This window comes from Podarcis gaigeae, assembly GCF_964106915.1.
Source record: "Podarcis gaigeae genome assembly, chromosome: 8".
Lineage (NCBI taxonomy): Eukaryota > Metazoa > Chordata > Lepidosauria > Squamata > Lacertidae > Podarcis > Podarcis gaigeae.
The window spans coordinates 74,734,612-74,758,492 of NC_139684.1; the positions used below are offsets into that span (position 1 = coordinate 74,734,612).

The 23,881-nt window shown below is 45.0% G+C and overlaps 1 protein-coding gene across 3 annotated transcripts; it reads right to left on the reverse strand.

Annotated features, from left to right (window-relative positions):
- Positions 1-3,131: 3,131 nt before the first annotated feature.
- LOC310851519 (chemerin-like receptor 1) lies at positions 3,132-22,896 on the reverse strand. 3 transcript variants are annotated; one of them, XM_083754022.1, is made up of 3 exons: positions 22,836-22,896; positions 20,931-21,017; positions 4,662-6,775 (listed from the first exon to the last, which is right to left on the reverse strand). In XM_083754022.1, the coding sequence occupies exons 1-3, from the start codon at positions 22,862-22,864 to the stop codon at positions 5,668-5,670; spliced, it is 1,224 nt and encodes a 407-aa protein (XP_083610148.1). In that variant the 5' UTR covers positions 22,865-22,896; the 3' UTR covers positions 4,662-5,667. The 3 variants fall into 3 exon arrangements, with proteins under 3 accessions (XP_083610149.1, XP_083610148.1, XP_083610147.1); XM_083754023.1 differs by lacking the exons at positions 20,931-21,017; positions 22,836-22,896 and adding an exon at positions 13,799-13,957 and having other exon boundaries at positions 3,132-6,775; XM_083754021.1 differs by lacking the exons at positions 20,931-21,017; positions 22,836-22,896 and adding an exon at positions 13,840-14,355.
- Positions 22,897-23,881: the final 985 nt, after the last annotated feature.

Here is a 23,881-nt window from a genome sequence, read left to right on the forward strand (position 1 = left end):
TTGAAATTTGGCCACTCAAAGTCCCCCACGGCCAGCTCCTGCTTTCAGTATTTTACTTTCCCCGCCTGGGTGGGGAATCATGCAGGTGTCCTTCTAACTTCCTTCTGCCTTGAATTACCTCACAGAAACTTGGAGCGAGACCTTTTGTGTGGCTGCCCCTGTTTTGTAAAATAGCACTCCTGTTGAGATACAGTATGACAAGGGTCCACTATCTGTACTTTCCAGAAACAACTGAAGACAGTTTTTGTTCCAACAGGCTTTCCCAGCTGGGTAAATGGACCCTTACCACGAGTGTCCGTTTGTTAGGGTTTTTAATTTAGTTTTAAATGTGCCAGTTGTTTTTGTGTGTTTTAAACTGCTTTAAATGATCTCCTGCGTAAATCGCCCCGAGGCGGTGGTTTAGAAGGCGATTAACAAATCAACGATAACACTAATAAGATAAGAATGTTATACTGTGGAAATGTAGAAAGCAATGAGAGGAGGGGTTTTGTGTGTGAAAGGACTGTGAGCCTCATTCAGTTCTGGAACTCAAAAGAAACCCCAAATTCCCTTTTTCTGCCTTTGAATGTGCATCTCATACACCTGGCTTGATAGATCCTAGGGGTCTAGTAGTGGGGGGGGGGAGTGGGTCACAGAAGTCTGAGTTTGCCCACCCCTGCTGTGCAAAACGGCACCGGGTTTATACTTCATCAGCTCGTTTTGGAGAGAAATGGCCAAATCATTGATTTTCCCACCCTTTTGAAGCCATACAATAAAGAGAGAGATGAGAGAGCAGCAAGGCCTTGCCTGAAAGTGCTAGGTCATTTATTTTATCTCTCGTGTCCCTGCCCCCCCCCCCCCCGCTCTTCATCTGTAAAAGACTCTCAGGGTGTTTTGCCAAGATCAATAAGTAAGACAGTCTCTGCCTTCAGGGTGACAATCAAAAAGGCAGGCTAAGCAAATAGAAAGGGAATAGGAGGGAGGAGGGAGAAAACTGTGTACACATTTAAAGCACATCACTACCCCCAAAGACTCCTGGGAACTGTAGCTTCTTACAGGTATACCTGAAGGAACATTTCCACCCCCATCGTTCAGCCCAGACACTGAGGTCCAGCTCTGAGGGACTTCTGGTGGTTCCCTCACTGCGAGAAGTGAGGTTACAGGGAACCCGGCAGAGGGCCTTCTTGGTGGTGGCACCCGCTCTGTGGAACACCCTCCCATCAGATGTCAAGGAAATCAACAACTATCTGACTTTTAGAAGACATCTGAAGGCAGCCCTGTATTGGGAAGTTTTTAATGTTTGATGTTTTATCACATTTTTAATATTTTGTTGGTAGCCGCCCAGAGTGGCTGGGGAAACCCAGCCAGATTGATTGGGTATAAATATATTATTATTATTATTATTATTATTATTATTATTATTATTATTATTATTACAGGTGCTGGGAATTGTAGCTCTGTTTATTTCATAAAAAATATACACTGCTGCATAGAGAAAGCTGAAATGCTAAAACAGGTTAAAATTCACACCAACTTTCCAAGCATCCAGGTCGGCTCGCCTATGCAATCATATTTTTTATCAGACGCCAAAAAGAATACAGTGAAGGCACCTGCATGGTACCAATAAGCAGTGAGTTCCAAAGTAGCTGCCAACACTAAACGATCAAGTTGTCACAAATACAGAACAGGTATTATGTGCCCCCATGTAATGGTGCCAATTCCACTGATCAAAGTGGTTGAGAGGGAACATGTGAGGAAAGGTGATTTTTTTAGGTAAAATGGTCCTAAGCTGTTAAGGGCTTTATATACTAACACCTTGAACTTGACCCGGTAGTTCTGTGGCGTAAACGGCAGTTCCCAGTATTCTTTGGGGGAAGTCGTGTGTTTTAAATGCATGGGGCGTGCGCAGCTACAAAGTTCTTTATAACGACCTCTTAAGAATGGAAGCAGTTCATGAAGTGGCTAGAAGCCAGTGGTCTCTTGGCAGGGTCAAGGGAGTGGTCCTGCTTCCCTTGTTCTGCTATAGCCCAGTGGACAAAGATCAGGTTCGACAGAGCTGGTCTTCCTTTTTTTTTTTTTTTAAGTAATTTTTATTTGATTTTAGAAGTGTAAAATTATAACAGTATCAAATACATACTCAAATTTAGAGTTTCCTCTGAATCTCAGGACTTCCCTCCATCCCTTCCATGGGTCCTATTGTCATCTTTTTCCATTGCATCTTATTTCATCATCCACATTTTAAGTCTCTCCATATTATCCGACGTAAAGTGGTACCTTGGGTTACATACGCTTCAGGTTACAGACTTCGCTAACCCAGAAATAGTACCTCGGGTTAAGAACTTTGCTTCAGGATGAGAACAGAAATAGTGCTCCAGCGGCATGGCAACAGGGGGAGGCCCCATTAGCTAAAGTGGTGCTTCAGGTTAAGAACAGTTTCAGGTTAAGAACGGACCTCCGGAACGAATTAAGTACTTAACCAAGGTACCACTGTATGTGTTAAATTAGAAGTGTTGTTAAAATCCTGCTAATGTTTTCATTTGCTTACAGTGGTCTCTTTAATACAGTGGTACCTCTGGTTGCGAACGGGATCCATTCCGGAGCCCCGTTTGCAACATGAGCAGAATGCAACCCATGCCTGCGCATTTGCGCGTGTGCAGGTTGTGATTCACCGCTTCTGTGCATGCGTAAGTGGTGAAACCCGGAAGTAACCTATTCCGTTATTTCCTGGTTGCCGCGGAACGTATCCTGAAAAAACGTAACCTGAACCGAATGCAACAAGAGGTATGACTGTACATTATAAATCTTTCCCACTCTTTCTTAAAAGTTCTGTCTTCTTGGTTCCTGAGCCTTCTGGTCAGTTTTGCCTTTTTGGCATAGTCCAACAGCTTAGTTTGCCATTCTTCTCTGGTAGGGACTTTATCTTCTTTCCATCTCTGAGCTAGTAGCATCCGTGTGGCTGTTGTTGCATACATGAAAAGTCTTTTCTGCTCCTTTGGAATCTATGTACTTACAGTTACTAATAGAAAAGCTTCTGGTTTCTTTATGGAGGTTATTTGAAACTTTTTCTTTCATTTCATTATATATCATTTCCCAGAATTCGTTTCTTACCTTTAAAATGCCAGTAGGGTCACATCCTAGTTGGACTGCAGCCAATTAAGTTCTGCTCACAGAAGACCCATTAATTCCAATAATAGCTAACACCGAATACAATCCCATACATTTAAAGCACTCTCACACCACTGTCAGTGAAGAATCCTGGGAACTGTAGTTTGTCAAGGATCTTCTCTCCCCCCTCAGCACCCTTTTAAAAAACTACAGTTCCCATGATTCTTTGGGGTAAACCATGGCTGTATAACATTATCGAATAAGGCTTTGAATTATTGCCTTTTGTTAGAACAGCAAGAAATAAAACAGCAGATAACAGGAAGGTATCGTGGCAAAAGAACATTTGCATCTCCCTGAATGCAAAAGGCAAATTCCAACTTCGTGACAAGGGAGAAGTTTGGTTTTGCTGTTTAGGCTGAGAGGCCACAAGAAATGACAGGAAACACTGCAAAATTGGGCAACGGTAGACGCAGATGAAGGAGGGGAAATGAAGTCTTTCTTCACACAAGTGTGTAATGGAATTTGCCACCATGAGACGCAGCAGTTTAGTGTTCAATTCCTCCTCATTCAGGCCACCGACAGTTTAGAGAACTGTTAGTCAGCTTTTAACGCCTTTGCAGATTACAGCTGTGTACACAATATATAATTAAAGCACATTCAGAGAACATTCTTTCTCCTCAAAGAATTCTGGGCACTGTAGTTAGTAAGAGTTGCTGGGAATGGTAACTCAGTGGGGAGTAAACTACAGTGCCCAGAAGTCTGTGCAGGGAAAGATGTGTTTTGAATATGCTTTAAAGGTACAGTCACAGAACTGTGCAGTTGTAAGAGACTCCAAGGGTTATCTAGTCCAAACCCCTTGCAATGCAGGAATCACAGCTAAAGAATCCATGACAGACGGCCATCCAACCTCTGCTTTAAAACCTCTAAGGAATGAGACTCCGCCACCTTCCAAGGGAGTACTTCCCACTGTCCAATAGCTCTTACCATCAGAAAGTTCTTCCTAATGTTTAGTTGGAATCTCCTTTCTTGTACAGTGGATGAGAGGTTGATACTGTCATCGTTTATTGCATTCGCCTGTTGCTTTATACAGAAAGAAAAGTCCCAAAGTGACTTGAAAGTCTCGAAGCGACAATATGAAATGCAACAAATAAAAGCAATTCAAAACCAGAACATTGAATACAAAATAGACTGATCCAATAACATATTAGTAAGTGCAAGTCTTATCCACTTCGCTAAAAGGTGAGCAGCAACGTAAGAAGCTAATGCGATTACCAAGGGCCTGAGTGAATAAAAAGGTGCCAGGTGTGTCTCCTTGGGGGAAAGCATTCAACAGACAGCGGAGCCACCACTGAAAAGACCTATTTTCATTCACCTTCTGCACCTTCCTCAGGTGGGGCCTACAGAGAAGGCCTCTGATGAAGATGGCAGGGTCTGGTCTGGATAAAATTTCGGACAATCTTATCTGCATGGATTTTTTTCTGATCGTCATCTTGCTCCTTGATCTCGATGAGGTTGGGAGTTTCAGTAGAAAACACAAACACTTCTCACATATTCTAACTACTATGGATCCTGCTTTAAAGCAGGATCATGCCACTTTAAACAATCATGGCTTCCCCCAAAGAATCCTGGGAAGTGTAGTCTTTCAGAGTGCTGAGAGTTTTAGGAGACCCCTTACTCCCCTCACTGAGTTACAATTCCCAGAGGTCCCTGGGAAACGGTTTTGGTTGTTAAACCACTCTGGGAATTGTAGCTCTCTAGGGGGAATAGGGGTGAACTGCCAACTCTCAGCACCCTTAACAAACTACAGTTCCCAGGATTCTTTGGGGGAAGCCATGATTCTTTGACTGTTTAAAGTGGCATGGTACTGCCTTAAAGGTATAATGCAGATGGGTGGGGTCTTGGTTTGTCCCTCTGGGGCAGGGGTTCTCAACCTGTGGGTCCCCAGATGTCGTTGGACTACAACTCCCATCATCCCTGAGCTCTGGCCTTGCTAGCTACGGGTGTTGGGAGTTGTAGTTCAACAATATCTAGGGACCCACAGGTTGAGAAAGGCTGCTCTGGGGTTTCCATAGAGCCAGCAAACAAGCACAAGAAATCTCCAACTGTAACTAGATCATTAAGACTGTCCCTTTTACCAGCTGCCTAAATTCTGTGTTTCTGCAATACTACACTCTGCAGGATAGTTCTAGAGTAAATAATATTAGCTTCACATATCTTAAAGGTAAGATTTGTACTTTGATATGCAGGCCATCCCAGCGTACAGCTTACAAAACAGCATAGACCTTGGTTGCCTCCAAGTGCCGAGCCACCATTTTGCTTCAGGTTATTCCCAACCCGCCATCCCAAAACCACTGTTTTGTACTTGGCTGTGAATGTGGGGTGGGGAGGAAAGACTCAAGGATCAGGGCGGAGAAAAGACTAAAGCAGGGTTTCGCAAACTTGTGTCTCCAGCTGCTGTTGGACTACAACTCCCATCATCCCTAGCTAGCCGGACCAGTGGTTAGGGATCATGGGAACTGTAGTCCAACAACAGCTGGAGACACAAGTTTGTGAAACCCTGACCTAGAGTTTTCCCCTTCTGCTCTAGACAAGGTGGCACTCTATCTCCAAACTGGATTTGCTCTTGGTTAACACCTGCGCTGAGGTCTCGCTGAAAGCATTCTCAAACGCTGCAAGGACCGACGTCCTCAGCTTCTCCCTGAAGTCGTGCCCTACGAAGACATACAGGAAAGGGTTCAGGCAGCTGTTGACGTAGGCCAGACCTGAGGCCAAAGGTACCCCCACCACCAGAACGGTCTGCAGCCAGGGCGTTACTGTGGTGACCGACATCTCCAGGAAGGAGAAGACGTGATAGGGGAACCAGCAAATGAAGAAGGCCAAGACAACTGCCACCATGATCTTGAAGGGTCTGCCTGAGCGCGTGAGGCGGCTGCCCTTCAGCCTGGCCGTGATGATGCCGTAACAGAACAAGATGATGGTGAACGGCACCAGGAACCCAACCACGAAGCGGGTCATCACCATGGCACGGTGACGATCCTCTCCCAGCTTGGCAACCTCCTCCGAGTCCAGGTCATCCGACAAGGCAAAGTTGTTGTAGCAGTGGGTGGTATTCTCCTCGCCGGATGAGCTCCCAGTGTCCCGGAAGAAAAAGTATGGGGAGCTGAGAGCCATGGCTGCTAACCAGATGCCCAGTGCCACCATAGAAGCCAGCCGGGGTGTGCGGTAGTTCTGGGCCCAGACGGGACAAGCCACAGAGACGCAGCGGTCCATGCTGATGACAGTGAGTAGGAAGACACTGGCAAACATGTTGAGGAAGGCCACGGTGGTGTTGAGCTTGCACAGAGCCTTCCCAAAGGGCCAATGGAAGCCGAGGGCCATGTAGGCCACACTCAGCGGGAGGAAGAAAGTGAAGACAAAGTCGGCCAAGGCCAAGTTGAGGAACCAGACAGTGTTGACAGTTCTCTTCATGCGGAAACCAGTGACGAAGATAACCAGGCCGTTCCCTATCACCCCCAGCAGGAAGGCCACACTGTAGAGCACCATGGAGAGCAGATGCATGGAGTCGCGGAGGCCGCTGTTGTCGTCAAAGTCAGGATAGTCCTCATAGTCTCCATAAAGGCTTTCTTGTGAGGTGGCATTGTCGGCCATTTTGGAGAAAGAGAACTTGAGCGAAATTGAGGTGAAGGGTGACCTGTGGGAAAAAGAACTATGGTTTGAAAGACATGGAGTAAGAGTATACACATACTGATTGTTGAATGAGTTGGGTTAAAAAAAAAATGGCCAGGCACACATTCCACACTCTTGACCTGAAATGATTTACTCAGGATTGTAAATGCTAGCTGCTGACTGGGTTGTTTATGATGATCGGCAATCACTTCCAGAAAATTGTACAAGGAAAATCCTTTCACCCCACCTTGTTAAGTCATAGATGACTCGTGATGGCATATTTGTTTTCCCCAGAAAACCATTTTCTGAGCCACTGCTATGGACTGCCACCATATTTCTAGACTTTTTCAGCAGCTAAGAGGACTGGCAACTTGGGGGTTGCTTTTAAAAAGCCTACTGGCATCCTCAAGAAGCCAATTTTTCAATCAAGCATTAGACCATGTCCACATTTGCCCAGAATCCTGTAGGATATGCACACTGCTTTATTAACTAACTTCTGAACAGGGGTTGAAAATAAGGACAGAAACTGCATACAACAGCCATGTGCAATTGGTCCATGTGCAATTGGTCCCCTCAGAGGAGGGACAGTTCTACATATTTGTTGGCAGCAAGATGCTGTAAGTGGCACCCCTCCCTGGACCTGCCCATTTCATTACTACTGCCCATTTATTTCACATCTCCTTTTAGGCAAAGCAAGTGGAAGCTAAGAAGGAAGAGAAGCGTTCAATTTTACCTAATTTGTGGTTCTCAATATGATACACCAGCAGCAGCCAGCAGTGTGCCCTCCAGATATTGTTGGGTGACAACTCTCATTTAGTCACAATCACCATGGTCACTTGTCGGTGATGACGAGCTTCGTATTACATTAAAAAATGTGTTACAGTTGGGGAAATTGCTTGCCAAAACATGCATGTTAGTCAAAATGTGTGAGTTTAGGACAAATCCACACGAAAACGTGGTTGAATTTTCATTAAAAAATCCAGAAATTGCTGCAGAAGAATGGTGAACTGAATTTAAGATTGGAAAAACGAGAGGCTGAGAAACCGAAAAGGACAGGTCTGCCCTATCTCTAGGGGAGGCTGTTTCCCCTTTTATCACAGCTTCATGCTAAGAGGGGCACAATCAACATGTCTCCACAGCAAGGCAGAGCAAGTCCTAGGGGCTCTGGGCGTTGGCAGCAACCCACTTCCTCGAGTATAAGAAGAGTTTGGATTTGATATCCCGCTTTATCACTACTCGAAGGAGTCTCAAAGCAGCTAACAATCTCCTTTCCCTTCCTCCCCCACAACAAACACTCTGTGAGTTGAGTGGGGCTGAGAGACTTCAAAGAAGTGTGACTGGCCCAAGGTCACCCAGCAGCTGCATGTGGAGGAGCGGGGAAGTGAACCCGGTCCCCCAGATTACGAGTCTACTGCTCTTAACCACTACACCACACTGGCACCACACTAAGCCTTGTTGGGTACCCAAGAATCCTGATGCTGGACACTTGCCCTTCCCCCAAGGCTACAAACTCAAAATGGAAATCCTGCATCTGGGGTGTGGGGGCAGCTTTGAAACTCTTTCCACAGATGCCATTTTCCATTTTTTTAAAAGCCCACCTAAAAAAATGTTTTTGGCCCTGCAAGGAAAAGCTACGGGTTCCTAACACATTTAACATTTTCAAAACTGGTTTTTTTTTTCTGTTTGCTCTTCCCAGTGTTTGGGATTTATCCAAAAGCTAGAGGATTTGGTGCAGATCCCAGGGAAGGAAGATGAAAAAGGCCACAAGCAGCTATACACCATTTAGCCACTAAGTGGAAGTAGAGATTTAAACTAGCCGCAAGTTTCTCTCCAACTTCTGCGACCTGCGAGTGCTGCACACCTTCCTAGCATCTGCTTCCAACAAAGCTGGGTATCGTGCCGGAACCAGTTTCACTTTCAGGAGAAAGATCCACAGGGAGCTGTAATTTTGTAAAGGTGCTGGCAATTCTTTTCTCCAGAGTCCTAACCTTACAAGTCCTTGGGACTGAAATGAGATTGAAAGCAAGGCTTGTTTGTAATTGGATACACTCCTTTCACCTAAAGCTATGTTCTCTGACTGAACTCTTCCTCTAACCCATAGGTAGGCAGACTAAGGCCCGGGGGCCAAATCTGGCCCAATCACCTTCTAAATCCGGCCCGCAGACGGTCCGGGAATCAGCGTGTTTTTACATGAGTAGAATGTGCCCTTTTATTTAAACTGCATCTCTGGGTTATTTGTGGGGCCTGCCTGGTGTTTTTACATGGGTAGAATGTGTGCTTTTATTTAAAATGCATCTCTGGGTTATTTGTGGGGCATAGGAATACGTTCATTCCCCCCCCCCCTCAAACTATAGTCCGGCCCCCCACAAGGTCTGAGGGACAGACCTGCTGAAAATGTTTGCTGACCCCTGCTCTAACCTATGGATGGGGTAATGTGGGACTTACAGCTCCCATCAGCCCCAGTCAAAGCGGCAGAACAGGACAGGGCTCCTGTTCCTTTAATACTTGTGTCAATGGGGGAGCTTCAGCAAGTGTATCTCTGTAAGCACCACTCTTAAAGGTGCAGGAGCTGCGTCACATTCATTTATTTCAGCTAAGGTTGGGCAAATTGATCAATTTCAGGTTTTTTGTTGTTTCCAAATTCTGTTCTCCACATTTCACGAATTTCCATTTTCGAGGTGAAGGGGAACCCTCAGGAAAATTTGCCAACATTTTATTGCGAATTTCTCCTAATACTGTACACACATTTGTATGCAACTTTGACTAATGCACGCACTTTTGCAAAGCAATTTCCCCCTCTCCAATATAATGCAGTACACTTTGCCCCAATATATGCATCTTTGCAGACATTACATGGCTGAAGAACTGCACTGCAGTTTTAGAGCTTTAGCAGGCACATGTGCTGCCCATGAGTAATTTTTTTGTTGCCATAGCCACCCTTAGGTTGGTCTGGTTGCTATAAGGTTGGACTGGCTCTCAGTCCAAAGCCCTTCCTTAAACGGGCTGACTGAGAAGTCAGTGATGGTGAAGCTGAAGTGGGGGGTGGAATACAAAGGCTACCTCACCTCCGTCAATGGCTACATGAACATGCAGCTTTCAAATACAGGAGAATATATTGGTGGTGCATTATCTGGGCACCTTGGTGAAGTTCTGATAAGGTGCAATAATGTCCTTTAAATAAGGGGTGAAGGAGGAGGAGGAGGAGGAGGAGGAGGAGGAGGAGGAGGAGGAGGAGAAATGAGAGAATGACTATTTTGGGGGGAAGTTGTTGTTTTTTAACTGTAATAAGAAATTTAGTTGTCCGGTTTTGTTGGTTTGCTTTTCAAAGGTTTTGTCAAGTAACATTTTTTATGGCCAAAAAATAAACATTGTCACTGAAGAAAAATTACCACTATGGAAGAAAAATAAACATACTATTTCTGACAGAAAAGAAAAGAAAAGAAAAGAAAAGAGTATACATTTCAAAGGATGGCTGTGTTTCAGTTCGCTTATTGTTTCAGAATGTGCTAATTAGGTGGATACACCTTTACATTTCAACTGAATCAAATTTCTCCTCCACCCCTAGTTTCAATGGGGCTTGCTGAAAACTTCAATGTGCATAGATTTTCCTCTGGGAAAAAAGGACAAGAACAGCAGAGGAACACTTGGTTCAGAGCCACAGCCCCCAAAATATCATCTTTAGCCGCAGAAAAAGGATGTGTTTTGCACATGTCTTGCAGGACTTCACATTTCTTTTTCTTTCTTTCTTTTTTCGGTCTGTTAGCGCACCAGATGCCATGCAATTAGAAACTTTCCTTTGGCCAAGTCCAAAACTGCACTGCATCTGTCGTGGTTGGGGTGTTCTATGGATTGCATAGCCCAAGTGATCATTTTACGAGGTTCTCTCCAAATTTATTTTATTCATATGTTTATTTAAAATATTTTTAGGATGCCTTTCTGGGCAAATGCCTGTCCAAAGTGGCATAAAGACAAAAGCAACAACTGAGGAATAGAATAATAATAACACAAAAATATGCCCTAGTTCTAGGTGTTGGAAGGTTTGAAGGACTGGTGGGTCAGAGAAAGAGGAGAGGGAAAAGAGGGCAGGGCAACATCCAAAGATGATCATGTAAGGGTTGTAAACATGGTGCCCACTGTAGAATCATAGAACTGCTGAGTTGGAAGGGACCACAAGGGACATCTAGTCCAACCCATGCAATGCAGAAATATTTTGCCCAGCATGGGGCTGGAACCCATAACCCTGAGATTAAGAGTCTCATTCTATACCAACTGAGCTATCCCATATACTGGGGTTGGGTAGGGCAGATATCATGGACTCCAACTTCCATCATCCCTGATCATTGGCTGGGCAGGTTGGGGCTGATGGGAGTCACAACCCAGAATCTTTGGAGGGTACTGGCAACCCCTACTGTTATGCATCTAGGTCCCTGGAAGAATGCTCATAGCTACAGGTTTGCACCATCAAGAAAAAGAAAGAAGCCAGCAGGTGTGGTTTCCCCTGCCCTGCCCTACAGAAGCAAACAGAATTATAGCAGAGGCAGACAGAGTTAGGATGATCAGATATCCTACTTTACAAATGACAGTCCTCTGTTGAAACCAGGCCAAGTCTGGTTGAAAGATACAGTATTGGGTTGTCCCCAACTGAGTTCTAATCAGAGGAGACCCCATGGTCTGTTCTTGTTTTTTTGTGGAGGGGGAGAAGGGAGGGAGGGGGCTTAATGAAATTTGCAATACCAACTTCAGCCAAACCCCACACATATTTGCCTTCTAAGAAGAGTTACAAAGGGGCAGGCACCACGAAACCTAAGGTGGTTAGGAGGGAGCTGGCGTACAGCTTCCGGGTCATGTGGCCAGCATGACTAAGCCGCTTCTGGCGGACCAGAGCAGCACACGGAAACGCCGTTTACCTTCAGGCTGGAGTGGTACCTATTTATCTCCTTGCACTTTGACGTTCTTTTGAACTGCTAGGTTGGCAGGAGCAGGGACCGAGCAATGGGAGCTCACCCCGTCGTGTGGATTCAAAACGCCGACCTTCTGATCTGTGGTTTAACCCACAGCACCACCCACATCAGGTCCGGAATGGATTGGAACAATTCTTAACTACAGGTAACTCATAACTGATGGACATTTTACTTGCATACATTCAGCTTTACACTCTTGGCAAAAAAAAACACCATTAAAAAGGAGGTGGAAAAGGGCTGAATGTTCAGAGGGGCTGCTGCAAAGAATGCCCCATCGTGAGCCATCATCCCTCGAACTCCTGAGATCAGTGGAATGTGAGCACCTTAAATTGGGCCCAGAAGCAACTAGTCACTGCATTTTGGGCCACTTGAAGTTTCCAAGTAATCTCCAAGGGCAGCCCACATAGAGATTTGCGGCACTCCAAGCCTGAGCAACTTAAATAAGGGACTCTGGGACTTCAAGACTCTCGTGCAGCACTGGGGTGAATAAGAAACTGGAAATGAGGAGCCAATACTAGCCTCATGGGGCAAAATGAGGGGGACGTGCAAAGTGGTTTGGCAATCACAATTTGATTATGGTGATTGTGCTGCATTATGGCACTCAAAATTGGTAGGCATGTCAATACAGTGGTACCTCTGGTTACGTACTTAATTCGTTCGGGAGGTCCGTTCTTAACCTGAAACTGTTCTTTACCTGAAGCACCACTTTAGCTAATGGGGCCTCCTGCTGCTGCCGCACCCCGGAAACCTGATTTCTATTCTCACCCTGAAGCAAAGTTCTTAACCCGAGGTACTATTTCTGGGTTAGCAGAGTCTGTAATGTGAAGCGTATGTAGCCCGAGGTACCACTGTAACGCTAAGTGCATCTGTTATGCTTTAATTTCCCCCCACAGATTTTTTTTATTTTTAGAGTAGATTTTTTTTTAAAGCATGCATTCTGCTTCCACAAAGCAAACCTACATTTATTTTGCATTCAGAAAAATTACAGGCAAATGGCGTCAATAATAGACTTCTGACTTATTGCAGATGGAGCTTGGGAAATGCAACTGTGCCAGCCCCTAGAACAGAGATGGGGAAGCTGTCCCCCCCCCCGACCTTTTTGGACTGAATTCCCCCATCATCCATGACCACACTAGTGGCAACTGATTGGAGTCCAATAACACAGGAAAGGTGACAGCTTCCCTACTCCTGCACTAGAATCTCAGGCTATGGCCAGGAAGACCTGGGTTTAGGATTGCATGACTCTCACTGGGGGACCCTGACTAGGTCAACTTGCACTTTTGCCAAACCTCCCTCGCAGGGTTGTTGTGAAGGTAATAAGGAAGAGAGCTGTGTGCTGCCAACTTGCAGTGCCCCCACAAACCACAGACTGCTCTCAAGGCAGATCCCACTTCCCTGCCTTCTTAGGTAAAGGTAAAGGGACCCCTGACCGTTAGGTCCAGTAGCGGACAACTCTGGGGTTGTGGCGCTCATCTCGCTTTATTGGCTGAGGGAGCCGGCGTACAGCTTCCGGGTCATGTGGCCAGCATGACTAAGCCGCTTCTGGCGAACCAGAGCAGCGCATGGAAATGCTGTTTACTTTCCCGCCAGAGCGGTACCTATTTATCTACTTGCACTTTGACGTGCTTTCAAACTGCTAGGTGGGTAGGAGCAGGAACCGAGCAACGGGCGCTCACCCCGTCGTGGGGATTCGAACCGCTGACCTTCTGATTGGCAAGCCCTAGGCTCTGTGGTTTAGACCACAGTGCCACCCGCATCCCTGCCTTCTTATCTACACCCAATCCAGGGGGTGGCATTGCCGGCCAGCTTCCTCCCCCTTAGCCTCAGTGTTGTCCAGTGTTTTGCACCTCAGCATGGAAGAGGATGGAGATGAAAAGTAGAATTAATTGGCTCCACCAGCCATTAGCTCTGGCTCCACCGTTCTCCAATGCACACCACCCACCACTGCATGCTGCAATGAGAAGGAAGGAACAAACAAACAAACAAAGGAGGTGCAATAACAATCTATAAACTTCCTGAATGGGTGTTCAAACCCTACATACCACCCCACCAACGATGCTACTGAAGGGAAATTATATTAGCCTTACCTTTGAGCCCTTATCTCCCTAAATCTTTCGGCTTTTCTCACCTTCCTGGCCTCCGTACCTCTGGTTCTGGGGCTCTTCGGGGACCTTCTGTCTGTCTCTGAGCTCTCTGAGAGCCTCTGGTCCCTTGCAGGCTAGAGAGACTCACAGGTTGGGTGTGTGCATTCCTAGGGAGATGGAGAGTCCGGACGTGTGGCTTGAGGGATCGTCCATTACCCGCAAACCATTGCTCAATCACATTACTTTGGCAGCCTGCAGAGAGCTGGCACTGGGATCGCAGCAGGGGCAGGCTTAACCCTTTAACCCCTGGGCTAAACAACGGCTCAGCGCAGCACTGAAGTTTTTCACAGCCCACCTCAAACATACCACGCCAGTATTGGCAAAGTCTCAGCACTCCAGAACAGGAGCTACTATTATATCAATCATCCAACTCAGTTAATTGCTTCCAGAGGGTGAGGTGAGCTAGAGGTCGTCGCCCATACCTAGCATAAAGATCCGTTCCCAAACAATCACCTTTCAGGCAGAGGTCCCAGAGTAAAACTCAGACTTGTTTGGTTGGGAGAGCTTGCAAAAACAGTATATTTCAAAAGTAAAAAAAAAAAAAAAGCAGTGTTAGGGTTGTTGAATGGATTTTCATATGTACTGGATTGATCTTAAGGAGTTTGCTTGTGCATGTTAGGACTTCCTCTGTGTCAAAGTTTGGCATGGCTTAGTTTCAACTTAAAAAATGGTATGTGTTATGTACTAAGCTTGGATCCTAGAACAATAGGCAAGTAGGATCCTAGAATGCAACATATGATTGGCTTGCAGGAAAAGACCAATCAGGCTCCAGGAGGAAGTTAATCAGCCTATTAGGCTGGTAGGATCGTAGAATGCAACAACTGATTGGCCTGCAGGAAACGACCAATCAGGCTCCAGGAGGGAAGCAGAATCAGCCAATCAGAAGGGTTTCATTGTGTAAATAATGTATATAAAAGCCTGAGGTTTTGGGGGGGGGCAATTCAATCACTGTTTTACAAGGTGCAATAAAGAGCATGAAATCACTACAGGACTTCAACTATATTTCAGTATGTGTCCCACTGAAAGAGGAAGATAGACCAGGACAACAGACAGTTCTTGGGTTTCTAAAGATGATGACTCATGCTTCTTCCTCCCAGAAGGTCTTGGCACAAACTGATCCCACACATCACCTAACAGAATGCCTGCTATCCATTCCCACATTCTGCCTTGAAGGCACTTACCAGTTACAGGCTCAGGCGTTATCATCAGCCTTGTTTCTTCTCTCTATTTTCCCTCCATTGTTGACCATCTAGCCTAGCAGTGGGGAGCCTCCAACCCACAGTCTGAATTGGGCCCACAAGGCCATTTGCCCCAAATAACACTCACCTGCCCCATACCTAGGAATGGGGGTGAAGTTCAGTTCGCATTTAAAGTTCACACTTTCTGAAATGCCAGCCCAAACCCAACCATCCTTCAGAAGTCGCCCTTCTCCGAATTTTGCAATGCAGTTCTCCAGCCAGGAAACAGGTGCGAAGAAGAAGAAGAAGAAGAAGAAGAAGAAGAAGAAGAAGAAGAAGAAGAAGAAGAAGAAGATGATGATGATGATACTGGGTTAAAGAGTGCATAAAAATGCATATATTGGTGAAAATGACCAAAGAAACACATTGTATTAGGGGAAGTTGCTTTGCAAAGTGTTCCATTAGGGGAAGTGCACACCAAAATGCTGACAAATATTTATTTTAAAAAATATATATTTAAAAACGCCAACAGATTTGGGAAAATGTGGAGAAAGGATAAGAAACTGAAATTGAAAGGCCTGCCTATCACTACCCACAACCAATCCGAAAGGAAGCCTTCAAATGTACCAATCCCTGCCCAAAGTGAGATAGATAGATATATAGATATGCAGGTTTTGGTGTCCTCGGGTGTCTTCCCGTGTAAAAGTTGGGGTGTCTAGGCGACGTTTCGAAACGTCGCCTAGACACCCCAACTTTTACACGGGAAGACACCCGAGGACACCAAAACCTGCATTCCTGTACCCGTGAAAATCTACGAAAGCATATATAGATATATATCTATATAGATATATAGATATATAGATACAGTGGTACCTCAGGTTAAGAACTTAATTCTTTCTGGAGGTCCATTCTTAACCTGAAACTGTTCTTAACCTGAGGTACCACTTTAGCTAACAGGGCCTTCCACCGCCACCACACGATTTCTGTTCTCATCCTGAAGCAAAGTTCTTATCCCAAGGTACTATCTCTGGGTTAGCAGAGTTTGTAACCTGAAGCATCTGTAACCCGAGGTACCACTGTATAGATGTAGATGTAGATGATGTAGATGTAGATATCTCAGCAGATTGGTGCTAACTACAACCCCTGCTGGAATCAAGACCCCCTGAGTGCAGCCAGACCCTGTAGAAAGTGGGAAACGCAATCAGTGCCAATCAGTTGAACAGCACTTGACTGCAGCTCCCATTGTGATGGACTGCAGGGATGGTCCTTTGAAGCTCCGTATGAGTTCAAGCTGGTCTGCAAAGAAAGGAATCGGGAGCACACTTGGAATATTCTCCCAACTCTTTCCTTCGGAGCCGGTCCTCCTGACGTCACGGTGGCCCACGAGGGCGGGGCTGCTCAGAATCTACCCTGCCAGCTGGATCTTTTCCTTCGCCCCTGACGCAAAACTCTCCTGGAGAACTCCAAAAATTGCACTCTATCTTTTTGACTGTATTTTGGCTGGCCTAATAGAAGTATTGCTCTAATATGGGTTTTGGAATTTTACTTGCGGCCCAACACAAACAGATGGTTGAATAATAATCAGTCTTATTACTCTTCAATGTCAGTTTTGCATGTGTCAATTTCCACCCTATTTTTACATTAACCTGCCATTTAAAAAACCAACATATCAATACAAAGCTTCATATTTAAATGCAGCCATGACTGTTTAAAGAGGAATGATACTGCTTTAAATGTATAGTGCAGATGAGTAGTAGTAGTAGTAGTAGTAATAATAATAATAATAATAATAATAATTTATTTATACCCCACCCATCTGGTTGGGTTTCCCCAGCCACTCTGGGCAGCTTCCAACAAAATATTAAAATACAATAGTCTGTCAAACATTAAAAGATTCCCTAAACATGGAATCCCTCCTAATATGCACATTTTTAATGCACTTTTTCCTAATGCTCACCTTTTTTGCAAGCTATTTCCCCTAATGGAAATGGTTTCGATGTATAAATTTGTTTTAATTGCTTTAATTATGAGATTGTTTTACACATGTTTTACTCTTGGCATTTTTACAGCTAAATCACTTTGGGATGTTTCATAGGAAGTGATTCACAAATGGAATGCAATAATATAATGCTTTCGTGGATGTTTCCTTTACTGATAAATGCATTTCCATGCACAATTGACCCTAACCTGCTCATTCTTATACACATTCTCTTGCTTAGAGTTCTGCATCACAAAAGTACGGATTTTGCAGGGCATAAAAATTCAAGCCAAACTGAATTCATTCCCTATCCCTAGTATGTTCCCAGCTGAAACAAAATTGCTTATGCTAGTGGCCAAATGATGGGCATAACACCTGCAGTGGAGACACCTGGGCAACTGCAATAGCTACTTTTGTAATGAAGCAGGCAATCCTATAGACAAGAAGCTGGTGTAAGTTAAGCAGGCATAAAGTACATCAGATCAAAAATCCATTCACTGCTGGGTGAGTCCCCCTAAGTCTGGCAGAGGGAAAACAAGCCTTCAAAATAGTGTTAGAGTTACACCACCTTTTCACTGGCTTAGCAGGTCATGTGACTGAGCTAAACAGGTTCAGGATCCAGCCTAAGTCCCTCCTCTATGGTCCCAAAATGCCATGCCCCTGCAACACCCAATTTTCAGAGCTTAGATGGGAATATATGTTGGTGCATCTCCATTCAAGCTGAGGGTGGAGCATTAATGCTAGCTTAGCCCAGCTGCACAGGAAGATCCCAGCTGTACTGGAGATCCATGGGATCCTCACCCCACTCATCCCAGTGGATCTTGCTTTAAGATTGGTGCATGCTCCAGTTATCTCCCGCTTGTCCAATGCTACTGCAATGCGCTCTACATGGGGCTACCTTTGAAGGTGACCTGGAAACTGCAACTAATCCAGAATGCAGCAGCTAGACTGGTGACTGGAAGTGGCCGCTGGGACCATATAACACTGGTCCTAAAAGATCTTCACTGGTTCCCAGTACGTTTTCGAGCACAATTCAAAGTGTTGGTGTTGACCTTTAAAGCCCTAAATGGCCTTGGTCCAGTATACCTGAAGGAGCATCTCCAGCCCCATCATTCAGCTCGGACACTGAGGTCCAGCTCTGAGGGCCTTCTGGCAGTACCCTCACTATGAGAAGTGAGGTTACAGGCAACCAGGCAGAGGGCCTTCTTGGTAGTGGCACCCATCTTGTGGAACGCCCTCCCATCAGATGTCAAGGAAATAAACAACTACAGTGGTACCTCGGGTTAAGAACTTTATTCGTTCCAGTGGTCTGTTCTTAACCTGAAACTGTTCTTAACCTGAGGTACCACTTTAGCTAATGGGGCCTCCTGCTGCTGCTGTGCCACTGCGCTGCGATTTCTGTTCTCATCCTGAAGCAAAGTTCTTAACCCGAGGTACTATTTCTGGGTTAGCAGAGTCTGTAACCTGAAGTGTCTGTAACCCAAGGTACCACTGTATCTGACTTTTAGAAGACACCTGAAGGCAGCCCTGTTTAGGGAACTTTGTAATGTTTGATGTTTTATTGTGCTTTTAATATTCTGTTGGGAGTTGTCCGGAGCGGCTGGGGAGGCCCAGCCAGATAGGTGGGGTGGTATTATTATTATTATTATTATTATTATTATTATTATTATTATTAAGATTGCTCCCTTGGGGGGGGGGATCACAAGATTTCTTTTTCTAGAAACAGGTGTACATGTCCTCTCCTCCTTCAAATTTATACATTAAAATGAAATGAAAGAGGAGAAAACCTTCCAAAATGGTAATTTCAGCATCAGCTTCCCGAAAATGCCATGCAGAATTCGCAGGCTCTTATCCCCAGCCCCAGGAAGACAGCAAGGCCTGGCGGCTAGAGCTGGGGCTGGTTGCCAGGACACGGGCCCACTCACAAACAAGGCAAACAGAGCGGCCGCAATCTCAGAGCATTTCTGCCCACAAGCCATAGCTGTGACAAAGCCAGGCTTCCCATGGGCAAAGTGGCAAGCAACACCCATTTGAGGCTCCGTGGCCAGAATGGCTCAGGCATTACGATCAGTTGTGGGGTTGCTGGTTTTTTGTTTTGTTTTGTTTAAGTGGGGAAAAATCCATCATTAAGAAAATAAAGCCCAGACATATATAACCTCCCACAATTTGCTGTGCCCAAGGAAGTTCCCGGACTTTCAGAATCAGCCCTGCGCTCTAGGATAAACAGTGAAGCCACCAGTTACTTACTGAGTTCTCATCCCCAAGCCCAGACAGATGGATTTTCACTAGGGAATCAGAGGGTGGTAGGTGGGTAACAGAGAGTCATCCCAAACTAATATTGTTCTAACCCAGTTTATCAGGGGTGTTGTGGGACCTCAAGGAATGGAAAGGGGGGAAGCTGGGAGATGAGCAGAGGAGAGCAAAAGCTGAGGGTGGGAAAGGACAAGAGAGCTACCCTTCAAAGACAGTGTGGAGTAGTGGTTAGAGTGCTGGGCTCGGATCTGGGAGACCAGGGTTCAAATCCTCACTCAGCCCCAAAGCCCGCTAGGTGGCTTTCAGACGGTCACTGTCTCTCAGCCTAGCCTGCCTCACATGATTGTGAAGACAGAATGGAGAGGAGGGGAAACCAAATTTGCCTCGTTGAGAAAAGGGGGGCGGGGATATAAACGTAATGATTATTTTTTAAAAGGGCATTTTGACGTTCTCTGCAAGTCTGCAAAAGCTGCTACCCTATAACAATTATTAGGTCAGTCGGCCGTAATTATAATACATGATGACGCCACTAAAAGCATTGCATTGATTAATTCATATTGGGATGCCTGCTAATTGCTTCTTAGCCCCTCCATTTCTTATATTCTGTATTGCACAGCACCATCACAGTGTAATACTTTTCTTATTTTTACTGTCTCATTTAAAATAAAATTTTAGACGTTTATTTATTTATTTACTTGTTGAAAAGCCTAAAAGGACAAAGAGCCGTCTTTGAGCGTAGAAAAATTTCCCAGAGGGGTCGCCCAGAGGCACATTTCACTTGCCATAGGTCAGCGGCTGCTGGCATACCTGTTTTAAAGGCATCGCAGACAGGCGCAGACTGGGCTTGCATTGCAGGCTGCAGGGGGAAATTGAAGCAAGCATTTGCCCAGATTCCAGAGATTAATCTGGGTGAGTCTGTGAAGCAAAATAACAAACATAAAGGAGTCTCCTAGCACATTAAGAGATTAACAAAAGCATTTCAGCCAAAAACTTTACGTGGACCGTTGCCCACTTCACCAGATGTATCAAGTGTGACTCTAGGTTGATGCACACACAGAAGAAGGTTATTACGCAGCAAGACCAGATGGCCCAGTGGTGTAAGAGAGTAGACCTTTAACTCTTCTCACTGGACCGCCTTTTCATTTGTGTGCCTGAGGTACCACTGTATTTTCACTGAAAAATGTTGGAGGGTATGGAGTTATCCAACCCCTGAGCTGTCTGAAGGCAATCCTGTACAGTGGTACCTCGGGTTAAGTACTTAATTCGTTCCAGAGGTCCGTACTTAACCTGAAACTGTTCTTAACCAGAAGCACCACTTTAGCTAATGGGGCCTCCTGCTGCTGCCGCGCCGCTGGAGCACGTTTTCTGTTCTCATCCTTAAGCAAAGTTCTTAACCTGAGGTACTATTTCCGGGTTAGCAGAGTCTGTAACCTGAAGCGTATGTAACCTGAAGCATATGTAACCCGAGGTACCACTGTATAGTGAATATTTTAAAAAAATAAAAATTTTCATGTTTTATTATGTTTTTATATGTACTGGAAGCTGCCCAGAGTGGCTGGGGCAACCCAGTAAAATGTGTGAGGTATAAATATTAAAATTATCGTCGTGTAATGGGAGAAATGTTGGAGGGTATGGCAGTAGATAAATGAAATAAATAAATAAATACCTTATTTGCCGAGTGAGGCCATAGGGTACCCCACCACCACCACTTCCTGAATACCTGGTCTGGACTCCACAAAAGTTGTTTTTGCTGCTGCAGTAACAAAACCAAAGTCTCTATGCTGCCATTACTGGCACAAACCATAATTAGAGGGCTTTAGTGCTGAGAAGACAGAAGGCAGGGAAACAAAAACTTGAAAATAAACCAGTCCTCCCCCTTCGCTGCTGACAACCCCAAATGAAAACCTCTTACAAGCACGGCTTCCTCAGACAGTGTCCCTGTGTTCAAGCGGGCCTGATCCCCAGGTAGGCATTACCTAGGTATTCAGCCTGCTGCTGCAGTCCTGTACCCTCTTACCTGAAAGCAAACTCTGGAGAAATCAATGGGTCTTCTTTCTGAGCAGACGCGCATAAGATTGCATGGTTAGCGCGCTATATTCCAACAAGTCTCAGGGAGGCGACAGCCCAGACAGCAGCCTAAATGCCAACATCCCTTAGCTCAACTGTACAGCGATGGTTATTTATATGACCGTTTTTCCAGATTTCTGCAAGCTGCGGTTGGCTCCCTCCCTGCAAATTAAAACTGAAGGCACGCTTCGGTCTTACACCTGTAATGGTTTTCATTGCCCAGGGGGTGGAACAGTGAACCCCACCTGCTTGCAGGGGACACCCGTCCCCCATATTGCTGCATGACTCATTGGAACGGGTGTGTCTCCTCTGAAGTTTAAACTACGTATTACAGAGAGTTCTGTGATTCTTTACTTCTTTCTTTAACCCCCAACAGGCCAGGGCAGACTGTGTCTGAGTTGAAGGATGGAGAGACATGGAACAGAGAAAGCTCAAAGTTTGGGAATTATTTCTGTTAGGCAATTTATGGCGCAGCAATGTGTTTGGCAATGGTCTGCAATTACTATGCCCTGAAGACAGGCCGTTCTCTAGTACCTGCTAATAAGAGGCAAGACCTGATCCTGACTCAGCCTGCTGGCTCAGGTGCCTTCATTGTGAAGTTGGTGTATTCCCTGGCATGGTATATATTCTCTGTATTTAATCGTTCAGCCCAGATATTGAGGCATTCTTACAGTTCCCTACCTGCGAGAAGTGAGGTTACAGGGAACTAGGCAGATGGCCTTCTCGGTAGTGGCACCTACCCTGTGGAACGCCCTCCCATCAGATGTCAATGAAATAAACAACTATCTGACTAACAAAGACATCTGAAGGAAGCCCTGTTCAGGGAGGTTTTTAATGTTTTAAGTTTTATTCTGTTTTTAGTCCTTTGTTGGGAGCCACCCAAAGTGGCTCAGGAAACCCAGCCAGGTGGGTGAGGTATAAATAATCAAATTATTATTATTATTGTGTTGAATTGCCAGTGACTTTGTTTGTTTATGGGACGGGGTGGAAGGGGGTTTTTTGAGTTTGCGGATTTCATCAGCATGCTCTTCTAAAATATATGTTGTGTATTGAGTCAAAGGATTTTATATCTGCATTATTATTGTCTGTATTTGCATTAGGATAAAGTAACTGCCTTTTGGTTCCAGAGGGTACAGCTACTATTGGTTCATTTAAGCTGCTGTATTTGGATCCTCTGTCTTATTGGTTGCCTCCAAAAGGCAGGACTGTGATTGCCTGATATTGTTCCCTCCAAAATGTATCCTTTCTAGTTAGTTCCCTGTCCCTATAAATGTAGCTCTCCCCTCCTCAGTCTTCAGTCTTGTTGCTTTAATAAAGAAGTGTTACTAGAGAACTGTCTCCAGCATATTATGTCAAGAGAGCTGAAATCACAAACCCCACGTCACAACAATATATATGTTTTATGCAAGTCACTTTGGGGTGCACTTGTTTCCATTGATCGAGCAATCAATTTAGTTAAATAAAATAAACAAATAGAGAAGAGGGTGGAACTCTGGAAGCAAACCTTGGGATGAGAATAGCGGTGCTGCCCATATTTTCATTTGTGGAACATCAGAGGCATGCCTTAGGGCCGGATGACACATTTCCTGAGCTGCAGCAACAAGTCCTCCCAGCCTAAGAGGAGGGGAGGATGTGGTTGACCCCAAACTGGCTATGGCTGAACATCAAGGGCCTGAGGAGTTCCAACAGGGCTCACCCTGGATCCAGCTCAGTTTGCAGCGATGCTGCTGTGTCTCAGCCTCTTCCTCCCTCGCTCCCTCTCTCACACGCTTGCCAATACTAACCGCTAAGTCTTACTAACCTGAACTTGCTGCCTGGAAGCAGAAATTTAGTCCAAGCAGATTCATGACCGTGGCCACATTCACACCATGCATTTAGAAGACTATGATACCACTTCAAAGAGTCATGGCTTCCCGCAAAGAATTCTGGGAGCTCTGCTTAGAGTCATTGGAAGACTTCATCTGCCATTCTTCTCTGGTCAGAACTTTATCTTCTTTCCAGATGAAGTTAATGGACTATGCTGAAATGGCTAAAATGACCGGAAGAGTCAGAAATCAGGAAGACCACAATTTTAACAAGGAGTGGGAAATCTTAAGCTGAAATCCTTAGTAGGATTGGAGTATCACTTGTGGACACAGTGGAGATGTAAATGATTTGGATCATCATAAAAGATGTGGGAGGATATGATTAAAAATAGGACCCACAAAGGGGAAGATGGAAGTCCAGGAGATTCCTCGGAATCTTGTTTTTACGATTTGTTTGAGATATCTCTGTAAATTTTTTATTTGAAAAACATACACACACACACACATGAGTTGTTGGGAGATGCCTATTTATCCTAAAATGCACATTTTAATATGTGTTTTGGAACAGAGGTTTTATGCTTTTGAATTTTTTAAGTCGAGAACTTCTATCACAAAATTCGCACTAGTACAAAATCCAAAGGATAAATACATTGCAATCCGCATATTATTCCTAGAAATGTGGATCAGATCAACTCGCATCAGAATTCCCAGAAATCAAATTCCTCCAGCGTCCTTACTTCCAGAT

Coding starts and splice junctions, on each gene's coding strand:
- LOC310851519 (XM_083754021.1), bottom strand. CDS start 14,159: ATGTTTGAGGTGGGCTGTGAAAAACTTCAGTGCTGCGCTGAGCCGTTG. Junction 6,776..13,839: donor GAGGTACGGAGGCCAGGAAG/GTGAGAAAAGCC, acceptor TTTTTCCCACAG/GTCACCCTTCACCTCAATTT.